This window comes from Lolium rigidum, unplaced genomic scaffold (genome assembly GCF_022539505.1).
Source record: "Lolium rigidum isolate FL_2022 unplaced genomic scaffold, APGP_CSIRO_Lrig_0.1 contig_12112_1, whole genome shotgun sequence".
In the NCBI taxonomy this organism is placed as follows: Eukaryota; Viridiplantae; Streptophyta; class Magnoliopsida; order Poales; family Poaceae; genus Lolium; species Lolium rigidum.
Window position 1 is genome coordinate 104,233 of NW_025899818.1, and position 11,635 is coordinate 115,867.

The 11,635-nt window shown below is 39.9% G+C and overlaps 1 protein-coding gene across 2 annotated transcripts; it reads left to right on the plus strand.

Moving 5' to 3' along the window:
* The first annotated feature begins 6,432 nt into the window (after positions 1–6,432).
* Positions 6,433–10,294, plus strand: LOC124680291. 2 transcript variants are annotated; one of them, XM_047215364.1, is made up of 4 exons: positions 6,433–8,766; positions 8,871–9,191; positions 9,268–9,364; positions 9,784–10,294. In XM_047215364.1, the coding sequence occupies exons 1-4, from the start codon at positions 6,509–6,511 to the stop codon at positions 10,120–10,122; spliced, it is 3,015 nt and encodes a 1,004-aa protein (XP_047071320.1). In that variant the 5' UTR covers positions 6,433–6,508; the 3' UTR covers positions 10,123–10,294. The 2 variants fall into 2 exon arrangements, with proteins under 2 accessions (XP_047071320.1, XP_047071319.1); XM_047215363.1 differs by having other exon boundaries at positions 9,439–10,289.
* The last annotated feature ends 1,341 nt before the right edge of the window (positions 10,295–11,635 follow it).

Sequence of the window (11,635 nt, forward strand, 5' to 3'; positions counted from 1 at the left end):
GAGCGCTGGCCTGAAGAATACGCTTACACAGTGTCATTAATTAAATACTCTCAACGAGAGCTAAGATTAATGACGCACCAAAACAACCAATGCAAGCCTCGAAAAATACGCGAGTGCTGCAGTCGATGGTTACAATATCACAAAATAAGGCTCAAACCGGTGCACCGCGTGACGAAGCCAAGCGTCTAATTCCCTCGATTAAGTCGATGGGTCTCGCTCTTACAAAAACCTACATATCGACTTCGCAATAACATTGCAAAATTCAACGAAGTCGTCGAGAGAGCAGGTTGAACTGATCACTCAGCCGCCCTCGACAAATAAACTATCAATCAAACTAGTATAGCGTGTAGCGCACGCGGTAAATTTGTACAAAACAATCTTATGCAGGTACAAGGTTGTTACATTCATGACTGGGCTCCTTGGTTACCTTGACCCCTCGTTTCCCTCTCCAGGCACGACTCCATCCGAGAGACAATGGTATACGCAGGGCCTCTAGCAATATCATAATATTGGCCTAAACTCCTCTCAGTGTTTGCTACGACCCTCAAGTCTAAGGATGGATGGCATGCCAATAATGAAGCAAAAGCAAGTTCAGCACCAGCCAGAAGCTCTTTCCGCACCAACTGCCGAATCCTTTTTGGCGACTTGAATCGGGTGAACAGGGCAGATAAGGTTTCGGGAGCCTGATCCAGAGGAAACAAAGTATTCCAGACCATCGTGAGATGGGCGTGGAACTTATCGAAGTAGTAATGTGCCTTCTCCACCCGATGCTCAAACTTCGCCATGATAACGGCCTTCGGACGATGCAGCCACAGATCGTGCTTTGGGTGAGCAAGCATCAGTCATCGCCTCGACCTTCTCATGGATCTTCCTGTCTTCCTCGGATTTATCTGAAGATATAACTGGAAAGGAACGAATATCAGTTAAAAAGAACATCCGAGCTACGCCAGGAGTCAGAAGATGGGGAAAACACTCACAGCCTAAACTTTCGGTGGCAGTTGCTCGATAGCAGTTGCTATTTCCCCCTTTTTCTTCACCAACGCTGCCATGGCCCGAAGAGAAGCAATGTCTTTATTTAAACGAGACACTTGGTCACGTAAGCGGCGAACAAGGTCAGATTCATCGTTAGTCGAAGGATTCGAGAAAAGCTCGGCACGAGAAGAAGATGAAGGAATCTGCAGTACAATCTTCGATTCAGAAAGTCGTTAACATAAAACTCCCATCGGGAGTGCTGGCATATATATTACATCCAAAAGGTTGTTCGAGTTGGCAACAGAGCTGAAATAAATAGGACTAAGTCAAATTATGATTGGTCTTATTTACAAATAATGAAGCAACAAGTTTAAGGAGGCGCTGACGATGAGCCAGGGGCAGCTTCAGGAGTAGGCTTGGCTTGTTCTTCGTCTACCAACTTCAGCAGTTGATTGGCACAAGTTACTGCCGATCTTTTGAAGGGTTCAAGGTCGACTAAGTGGTTGTCGTCATCCACAGGCAATGCCTTAGATAACTTCTCCAAGCACTACAACAGGACAGAGCTTTGGTAACACCATGTTGTGTTACTACAGGTCCAAAACAGTGTTACTAGGCCACGTAGTAACAGATTTTGAGATGTGTTCCATTAGGCCGTGTTACTAGGTGGTGTTCTGAGTCACACATAATTATTGTTACCATATGTTAAATATTGTGTTACAATTTATATTGTAGTAACACGCATATCCTGTGTTACTAGATGCGCCGGTAACACATTTTCTAAACTATAGTAACACCGACAGGTAACATCTTTTCGTAGTCGTAGAAGATTGGTGGTAACATATTTTTGTAGTTGTAGTAACATAATTAGTAACATTCTTATTAACTTCATGGCTGGAATAGTAACATAATATCTATACATTGTAACATAATGATTTATACCTCGTAACACATTTTGTATCTATGGTAACACGAACAGTAACATAACAAATGTATTTTTATTATTAATCACAAAATAAGGTCCCTAATTTATGGAATATATTATATATTTATTTAATATAATTAATGCATACTCACAATCAATTAATTACTTTATTATGATGCTTGGTGTCATCACAATGTGAGAGAAATTGAAGCACACACCATTACAATGTGAAACCGTGAACCACGACGTATCCACACAAATGAAATTTATTAAGATATCTATTTTAAAAATATAAGAGTGTAGGATACATATATATTGCAATGAATAAATGCCAATATATTTGGTGCACCATCTTAACATTCATATCTATAGAAAACACAATTGTGAAGAACATTACACCGTATCATTTGCATAAATTCAACGAAAGAAAAATATCCTCTAAAATGATATTACTCCGTACATTTTTCAATCTATCAATATAAACTATAACTACTGATCAAAAATATCTTCAAACTTTATTTGCTCTTGATCCAACCAGGGACTTCAGCTCGCAACTCAATCTTTCTTTCGAATCTGTAAAATATAATTGGAAAGTATAGTCAATGATAAATGTACATGAATAAGATTCTAGAATATTAAAGGGAAGAAAATAACTCACGAAAGCTGTAGGCCAAGCAATTAAGAATCCCGACGAAAAAGCATCACCAATGGTCTTGCAATCAGATACTTCCCTTACTAATTCCTCACTATCCATAATAGGTTCATCTATGCGCACTAGTGAAAATTCCGCACCCAACTCAATACCACCAGCCTTAGTTGCAGGATTAGTGCTACGAATAGTAGCATATGCAACATTCCGCTTGTTTGGATAGGTTGAAGTTCTAAGAACAACTTCGGAACCAGCCTATATTATGAGCAATATTAGAATTCAATGACAAGTATGATATGTTTGCATGAAAAAATGGCAAAGGATATACATGGTCATAGGTAAAGGAAGACTGTCATGACATTCACTTTGTTACAAACACATGTCTGAAGGGGATGGATCTTGTGGAGGTTGCAGATGGCCATTAGGCATTCGTGGGTAAGGTATTTACTTTTATGCCTAGCAATGCATCTAGTAATTATCTTCTCAATGGAGAATTCTGCACTGAAAACGTTAATACGTTTTCAGCTTTAAGTGTGTCCGGCAGCAAAGCATGCTAGAGTAAAAGGTGAAGCCTAATCCCTTGTACAACTCACTTCAAGTGCCTTGTTTTTTATATGAAATGGAGGATAACCCCAGTATATTTCAAGTGCTTGTAGTTCAGTACAAAATATCTCACAAACTAGCAAAGTTAGGATGAGTCTTGGGACTAAGATGCATCAGCGTGCATAGCTGGAGTTGTAGGCAGCAAAGATTTTACTTTTTCTTATAATAGTATATGTAAATATATTTATGCTAGACGAGTAATCGAGTAGTCAACAACTTTTTGAGAATGCAGAGATATAAGCATGAGAGACGTGCACGTGCCCACTTACTAGTCTAGTTGGATCTCTAATACTAATAGCAATAACAAGAGAAAGTACATGCTTAGAAGATTAATGATGAGCTACCAATTTCAATATACGCTACCAATTCATTATACGAAGTTCCGTTTTGATACAGTAGTGATTACACAAGAAAATAATAAATGAAGTTGGTTACAGGATAACATCAATAAATCTGCAACTACATATTGTAATGCCATTTTGGTGATACCAGGTATTAAAGGGAACATCGTGTAACTCCAGAAGCAAATAACTTGGCGATTGTAGATATCATGCGGACATTTACCTTGAGTGAAGAAGTATGCCGTCTTTTTGAGGATTTTGAGGGTACTGAGCTTCCACGCTTATTTCTGGTCCCCCGCTGGTCTAATCTTTCAAAAGATTCATTAATATGATCTCTCGTTTCCCTCACCTACACGAGACAATGATAGTACATGGAGTGATATCCATAGCCCAGATCTACAGCAACTTCAAAACTCAAAAGCACATGAATATTACCTCTAGCATAGAACCACTAACAGGGTCTTGTGCCGGCGATGAATTTTGTTGAATAAGTAATTGATTTCTATTGTCATGCTCACCATCCTGGTTTGGTGACACAGAAATGTTAAACAAGTAACTATTTTATATTATATCTTTTCTAACATGAGTAAAAGTAGCCATAACCTTTTCACGCGAAAGCAATAAATTATCCTGACATACGCCATGTTGCATAGGCGAGTGTGCTTCAACAGGTCCAGGTCCACTGCATTGGACTCTCTGCAAACTGAAATGTTAATACAAGGTTTGAAGTGACAGGCAATGATATAGCCATGTATTGGCATTTACCTTTGTTTTACCATGTAGTACTGGTAACTGAGAAATAACATTATTGTTTGATCGTATATTTTCCTACAGAATTAACAAGTCTGAGTAAAATATTTAAAGAAATGCATACAACAGGGAAGAGAGAAGAACATCATTTACCTCTTCTTCTATGTTATTCCCATGGCTTTTATTATTTCTATCTTCAAGCCTTCTTATATGTTCCTTCAACATTGCTAATTCCCCCCACACATCATCTTCACCTCCACATGCCGGTCCATCAGTTGTAGTCATATTGATGTTCTTGAGATACCGTGGTGTCCGACCATAGACTTGCTTAGGAGTTGGAAGCAAGCCCATGCCATGAACCTGTCCAGTCTTTTCTTCCCCTAACACTTCTTGCAGGGCATCACCTTGCCATGCAACTCTTCCATTGACATTTTGTCCCAACTCTGGTCGTTGAGCTATTAGATCCTCCAATCGATCCTATAAGAAAAGAATCATGCATATAATACTTGCTAGACTGAATTTGTAAGTAGACCCTCGAAAACTGCAACTTCAAAATTAAAAAGCACATAAATGTTGCCTACCAGACGGTCATTTTTCTCTTTATTTTCAGGAGCATCTTTCTTCTTGTGAGTTGCCAAGTAAATTGTTGATCGGTGTGGTTGTCTCTTCTCAGGATCAGCTTGTCTCTACAAAATAAAAAGAACAACAACATGACAAAACAGACAGAGAAAAAAACTTCATGAATGAGGATTACTCACTATGTCTTCACCCCAACGAGCATAACTCTTTGTCCCAGCATTATGTGTATTCTTCACAAGGGAACGACTAATTACATTCTTCTCAGCTAGGGCCTGTTATGATGCAATCATACCACAAGTGCAACTTTTAAGATCAACCCAAGAACATAGATTTGAATGTAGAAACATGAAAGTATGGTATCGGATTCATTACCCTTCCTTTTTTGGACTTCCAAAATTTAATAAGTCCACGCCACTGGTCGCTGTCCACATCATCTGGACATAGCTTATACAAAGCCTTCCTCTTGATGTCTGGATTTTTTTTCATGGCTGGGCTGTAGATAGCTTTTTTCAAACAAGATTTAAATTTCCTCCAGTCTCTTCCAATTGTTTTGAGTATCCATTTTTCACATGATCTAGGATACACAAACTTTGTCCGAAAGTAAAAATAAAAGTAAATAAACCTGTAGAAGGGCAGCAAATAGAATATTGTACTTCTTGTTAAATTGTGAAGTACCTTTACGCGAGTCTAATATTGTTTCCTCGCGGCTATTCTTCTTGAGATCACGCCAATCATTTATGTTTAGTGGGCAAAATCCTCCATTTCTAGCTATCGTGCCTGTAAACTTCCCCAATATTGCCCCTTCTTCTCCTATAGGCTGGCCTTCTTCATTGCATGTTACAACTATTCTTTGCCCCTTTGGCATGTTCCAAACAATTGGCAAGCTCGTTCCCTTACGCTTGACTACTTCCTTGTGCACTACAAGATTAATTTAGAAAAGTAGTAATTAAATTATGCCCACTGTTTAATCTTTTGATAGTAAGCGCATACAAAGTTAATTAAGAGAAGTACAAAATTTTAATAGGTCATTACCTTGATTGTCAACTCTATCCTCATTATCTTCCAATGCTTCGATTCATCACCTGGTGCAAGTATATTGCTCACCATTGTTGAAGTCTTCATCTTCATCACCACCCTGGTCTTCATCATCACGTTGATTAATCACATTCAACCTCTTTGACCTACGCAATTGTCCCGCAAAACAGCCAATCCATATTTTATTACAATATTAGGGCAGTAGGTACATATATGTAATGAGCAAGTCTGGACTATATTTCATATTTAAGGAGGGAAGGAAATACTTTGCGGCCTTCTCACAATAAGTTGGTCCGCACCTTCAGCACCATCCTGTAACAGAGCACTCTCATTTGTATGGTTAGATGGAGCAAAATCATTTCGATTATGTGGTGGAGCAATATCATTGCTAGCCTTCTCCTTAGACACATAAAGATGGACAGTTTTCCCGATGTCAGGATCAGACAACATTTTTATCGCAATACTTTGATCGTCGATGTGAACTAAGTAGGCGTTGCCTTGTGGGTCTTTTTTCGAATAGTATAGGAAATCAACTGCATGGAAGCCAACTTCCTATTCTTTCAGCTTGTTGAATACACTACAGTTTTCAGTGCCCATGATGTTTCCTAGTATTACAGGGAGTGCAGTAACTTTTTTTTTTTGGTACACAGTGAATAAATGAATTTGAAACCAGTAAAAGAGTTACTTCTTTTCCCTAGACCAAGTGACGAGTACTTGGCTGGCATAGATGGTTTTCTTGACTTTGCGTACATGGGAAAAAATTCTGATGCCAAGATCCGTTGCCCATGTGTTAAATGTGTCAATGCATTGTTACTGGAGCGGCAAGACGTGTATGATCACTTAGTTTGTCATGGCATGTCAGATGGATATACAGTTTGGGGTTGCCATGGGGAAACAGCAGCATACATCTCTAGTAATAAACATGGTAAAACTACATCATGCATCTCAACTAAGAAACGATCACGGTCACAGTGTGAAGGTACAAAATCTAATATGCGCCAGCTTGTCGAAGATGTTTACAGAGAACCTCCAATGACTGAACCCGAGAACCAAAATCGTTCTGAACCAGGACCAGATCCCGAATCCCAAGCTTACTATGACTTGGTGAGAGATGCAGACGAGCCTTTATGGCCAGAGTGTGAACTATCTAGGCTTTCCCTTTTTGTTATTCTCTTCCACATAAAAGCCACTAACAAGTGGAGCAATAAATCTTTAAACGATCTGCTGCCAGTTCTGCAGAAAGCAATTCCTAATGGTATGAATTTGCCTAGTTCATTTCGTGAGGCTAAGAAGATTGTGGGAAAACTTGGGCTTAATTATGTGAGAATCCATGCTTGTGAAAAAAACTGTCAGCTTTATCGGAAAGAGAAGGCAAATGATGACTTCTGTTCAAAGTGTGGAATTTCTAGGTGGAAGAACGTACCAGATAAAACTACCCTAACTAACAAGGAAAGAAGGAAGGCTGTCCCAAGGAAGGTGTTGCGGTACTTTCCAATTAAGCCAAGGCTTAAGAGGCTTTTCATGCACAAAGATACCGCAACGGCTTTAAGATGGCATGACGAGGAACGCATAAAGGATGGAGCACTGCGTCATCCAGCTGATTCAAAGGCCTGGGAAGCCATTGATTCTAAGTATGAACACATCGCGTCAGACTCCCGGAACATTAGGTTTGCAATGGCAACCGATGGGTTCAATCCATATGGGACGATGAGTACCAAGCATAGTTGTTGGCCTGTCGTCTTAGCACCTTATAACCTCCCCCCATGGTTATGCATGAAACCCTCTTCTCTTTTGCTTACGCTGATTATTCCAGGTCCATCTTACCCTGGAAAGAACTTCCATGTCTTCATGGAGCCAGTTTATGAAGAACTAGCTGAGTTGTTTGAAGTTGGAACCTTTACATATGATGCATCTCGAAATGAGATGTTCCAACTTTATGCTGTTGTGTTGTGGACTGTGAGTGACTATCCTGGGCTTGCGATCGCTTCAGGACATAGCACCAGCAGTGAGTCTGCTTGTTTCCCATGTAGTGATGAAACCTTTTCTATACGCTTGAAACATGGGCAAAAATATTGTTTCATGGGGCATCGCCGGTTTCTGCACCCATATCATGAGTTCCGGTATGATGCTGAATCATTTGATGGATCTGAGGAACATAGAGTTGGGCCTACTGCTTATTCCCAAGTTCAAGTTTTAGAAAAGATAAAATCAATTAAGGACTTTGATGATTCGAAAACTTGGAAGTTTGTCAGCGGCCTATTCTCCTATTTGCCTTATTGGGACTTTAATTTGCTCCGCCACAATCTGGATATCATGCACATTGAGAAGAATGTATGTGAGAATATATATGGGACACTTCTAGGAATAGAGGGAAAGTCTAAGGATAATTTAAAAGCACGGCTAGATCTAGAAGACATGAATATCAGGGAAGAGTTACATCCTAAAAAGAAACCTAATGGTAAGTATTTTTTTCCCGCAGCATCTTATATCTTGTCTAGAAAACAGGCGCAACAGTTTTGCAAAGTACTTCACGGTATAAGAGTTTCAAATGGGTATTCGGAAAACATTTCAAGATGTGCAAACGTTTCCCAAGGGAGAATTTCAGGCCTTAAAAGTCATGATTGTCATATTCTAATGCAACAACTTCTGCCTCTTGCTTTGAGAGGTTTACTTCCAGATAATGTCACATCAGTCTTGTTTGATCTATGTGCATATTTTAGAGAAGTTAGTGCAAAGGTTCTTTATGTGAGCGAGCTTCAGAAGTTGGAGCAACGAATAAAGATAACATTATGTCGTATGGAGATGATATTCCCTCCGGGATTTTTTACTGTTATGGTGCATTTGGTAATGCATCTAGCAGCTGAGGCAAAAATAGGTGGTCCTGTCTCCTACAGGTCGATGTGGTTTCTTGAAAGGTATGCTAGCTTCGTTTGCAAATAGATGGACTGCACTATGTTATCTCTACAATAATATATTGTTCAACAAATTTCTTATTCACTTTGGTGTTTTGTTCATGTAGATATCTAGGTAAGGTGAAGTCAAATGTCCGTAATAAAGCTCACCCTGAAGGATCTATCGCTGAAGTGTATTTGGCAGAAGAGTGCATGACATTCTGTTCCAGATATATTGTTGGTTTTGAGACCAAACATAACATGTCTTCACGAGATGAAGATAATGAGGAGTTGGCTGGGCATCCCGCTGTTAAAGAAGGATCAGTTTTATTTCCTAATAATGGGAAACCACTTGGGAAGCCTCGCAATTATGTTATAAGGGGTTTGGCAAAAGTACAGGCACATAGATACTTATTGTTTAATTGTTCCGATGTGAATCCATACCTTAGGTAAAATCTGAAGCTTGCAAATTATTATAGTTATACCTTTTCTGTACTTACAAGTTCAGTATCAAATACCTTGCAGAGTTCATGCTGATGAGATCACCAATAGCCGCAGTGTCAACCCAAATACTTTCGAGAAAATTCAAAACGAGACGTTCCACGAATGGTTCAGATCTCATGTAAGTGACAACTGAACCTCATGCTCTCTACATGTACCGCTAGATTTATTAACTAAGCTACTTCAAATATTCAAATAATGAAACTGGAGACTGAAGATGACATTTCCACCATTAAAAATGATATTAGATGGCTCGCTCGTGGCCCAGTTGATGCAGCAAAAAGCTATCGCAGTTTCATCTCTCGAGGCATGCGTTTTAGGCCTAAACGCTTGGATAGAATGACACAAAATAGTGGAGTCATGGTAACTGGAAAAAAATCTACTTATGCTAGAGCAGGTGATGCGAATCCAGTTCTGGATGATGTTACATATTATGGGAGAATAATTGATATTATCGAGCTAAACTACTCTGGACAATTTTCAGTTGTCTTGTTCAAATGTGAGTGGGTTGATGTTTTTTCTCAAAATGGAATTCAGAAGGATAGGTACGGCTACACAGTTGTGAACTTCTCACATCTGATACACAGTGGAGACAAGATCGAGCATGAGCCCTTTATTTTTCCTGACCAAGCTGAGCAAGTGTTTTATGTGGATGATGAAACAAAGCCGGGCTGGTCTGTTGTAATGAAGCCACCAAAACCAAGAGGTATCTATGACACTGGCAATGAGGAATATGCAGAGGACACAGAGCCCTTCCATGTCTCCCACCTTGCGAAGATGTTCAAAAACAAAAGGCATGATAGGCATTGGGTAAGAAGTGACATTGAAGGAACAGAAGTGGAGGATAACACCAATACTCCAAGCAATGAAGAAGAGTAGAAGGTAATTTATTGAATGATCATCTCACTCATGGTATGCATATATTTAGATGAATATTCTTATATAATATCCTACTTATCCTATAGTGGAGATGCTTGGTGGATGACCTTTTTGTTATAGATGCAAGGGGTGCGGTTCGTCTCCGTGACCCGCTGGACCGAACCTGGAATTTGGTACCATTAGGGTAACGGGCCGACCCACAAAAAAGGTAGGTCCAAACGGAACCTGATCCTTTTGGCCCTAGGGTAGAACCGCACCCAACTCTCTCCTCTCCACAGAGAGTTACCAACGATGTGCTGTATGCAAGAACTCTGCTTACTGTGGTATTAGAATGTTACCAACGATGCTTGCTTGCTTGCAGTTCAGGAACACCTTGTTGCTGTTCTTTTTTCTCTAATTTTCAATTCACTTTCTAATGCTAACAGATTGTATAAGGTTCACTATACTGCTGCTGTTTTGCTGAACTGAAATGACAGCACAATCTGACATTCATAACTGAATTTTGGTTGCCCTGTTTTATGAACTGAATAACTGAATACATGATGAAGTGTAAAAAGCCTCGTAAGACACGTCCCTTGGCAGTAGACACATCCGGGATCCCAGCGGTAGCGTATGAGCCAACCATACATGGGTAGCGTACGTGATGAGCCAACCATACATGCGTACAAGTAACTAACGCAACAGAGTAGGATCGAACCTTTAGGTTACCCGGAACCTTGTCAAAAAGGTGCGGGCTGACCCTTGAACCTGGTATTTTAATATAGGTCCACAGGTCGTAACCGGTCCAAAACGGACCGACCCTCTTGCACCATGACTTTTTGTGATACTTTTAACTCTTGTGAATTCCATTATTTTCTAAACATGTTTGCCTGTTGGTCCTTCATTTGCGTAACAACCAGTGTGTTCTTCAGGTCGTGCCCGGCTGAATTTTTTGGAGTGGAGATTAGAAGGATGCTCTGAACTGACGGATGAATCTATGCATTCTATTACCGAACTTTCATATGTTTGCATAGTTCTTGCTCTTTGAACTTGAAGCTTGGAAAAATTCAGAAAATTGCTACTAAGTTAAGCTTCATGTATGAACAATTCCGTTGGTAATAGATATACTAGTACTTGTTAAAATATTGTTATGTCTGATTTACGATCTTGTAAACTGAACTTGCTCCTTGAAATGGACGTTGTGATTTATGTGAGATGTTTTTTTGGTGACAAAACAAGAACCTGTGATTCAATTCTTGAGAACCATCCTGTGCGTGTGTGAGTTGTGTGCGTGTGTGAGTTGTGCCTTGCTCTTGTAGCTGGGCGTTGTCCTGTGCGTGTGTGAGTTATGCCTTGCACTTGTAGCTGGGCGTTGTCCTGAAACAGGGCGGGCGGGTGGCTATCAAGTGAAACCAAAGGGTCCCCAAGCGAGCTGGATTGAAATGGCGACCAAATTGAAATAGATGGCCCATAAAAGTTAATCAAAGTGACGAAAGCTAGCTGGACTGGAATGGCGACAAAATTGAAATGTATG

Bases quoted from the DNA above. Each gene is read 5' to 3' on its own strand.
- LOC124680291 (XM_047215363.1), top strand. From the start codon at position 6,509: ATGAATTTGAAACCAGTAAAAGAGTTACTTCTTTTCCCTAGACCAAGT. The intron at 8,767-8,870 runs GTATGCTAGCTT...TTGTTCATGTAG, and splicing joins TCGATGTGGTTTCTTGAAAG to ATATCTAGGTAAGGTGAAGT. The intron at 9,192-9,267 runs GTAAAATCTGAA...AATACCTTGCAG, and splicing joins GATGTGAATCCATACCTTAG to AGTTCATGCTGATGAGATCA.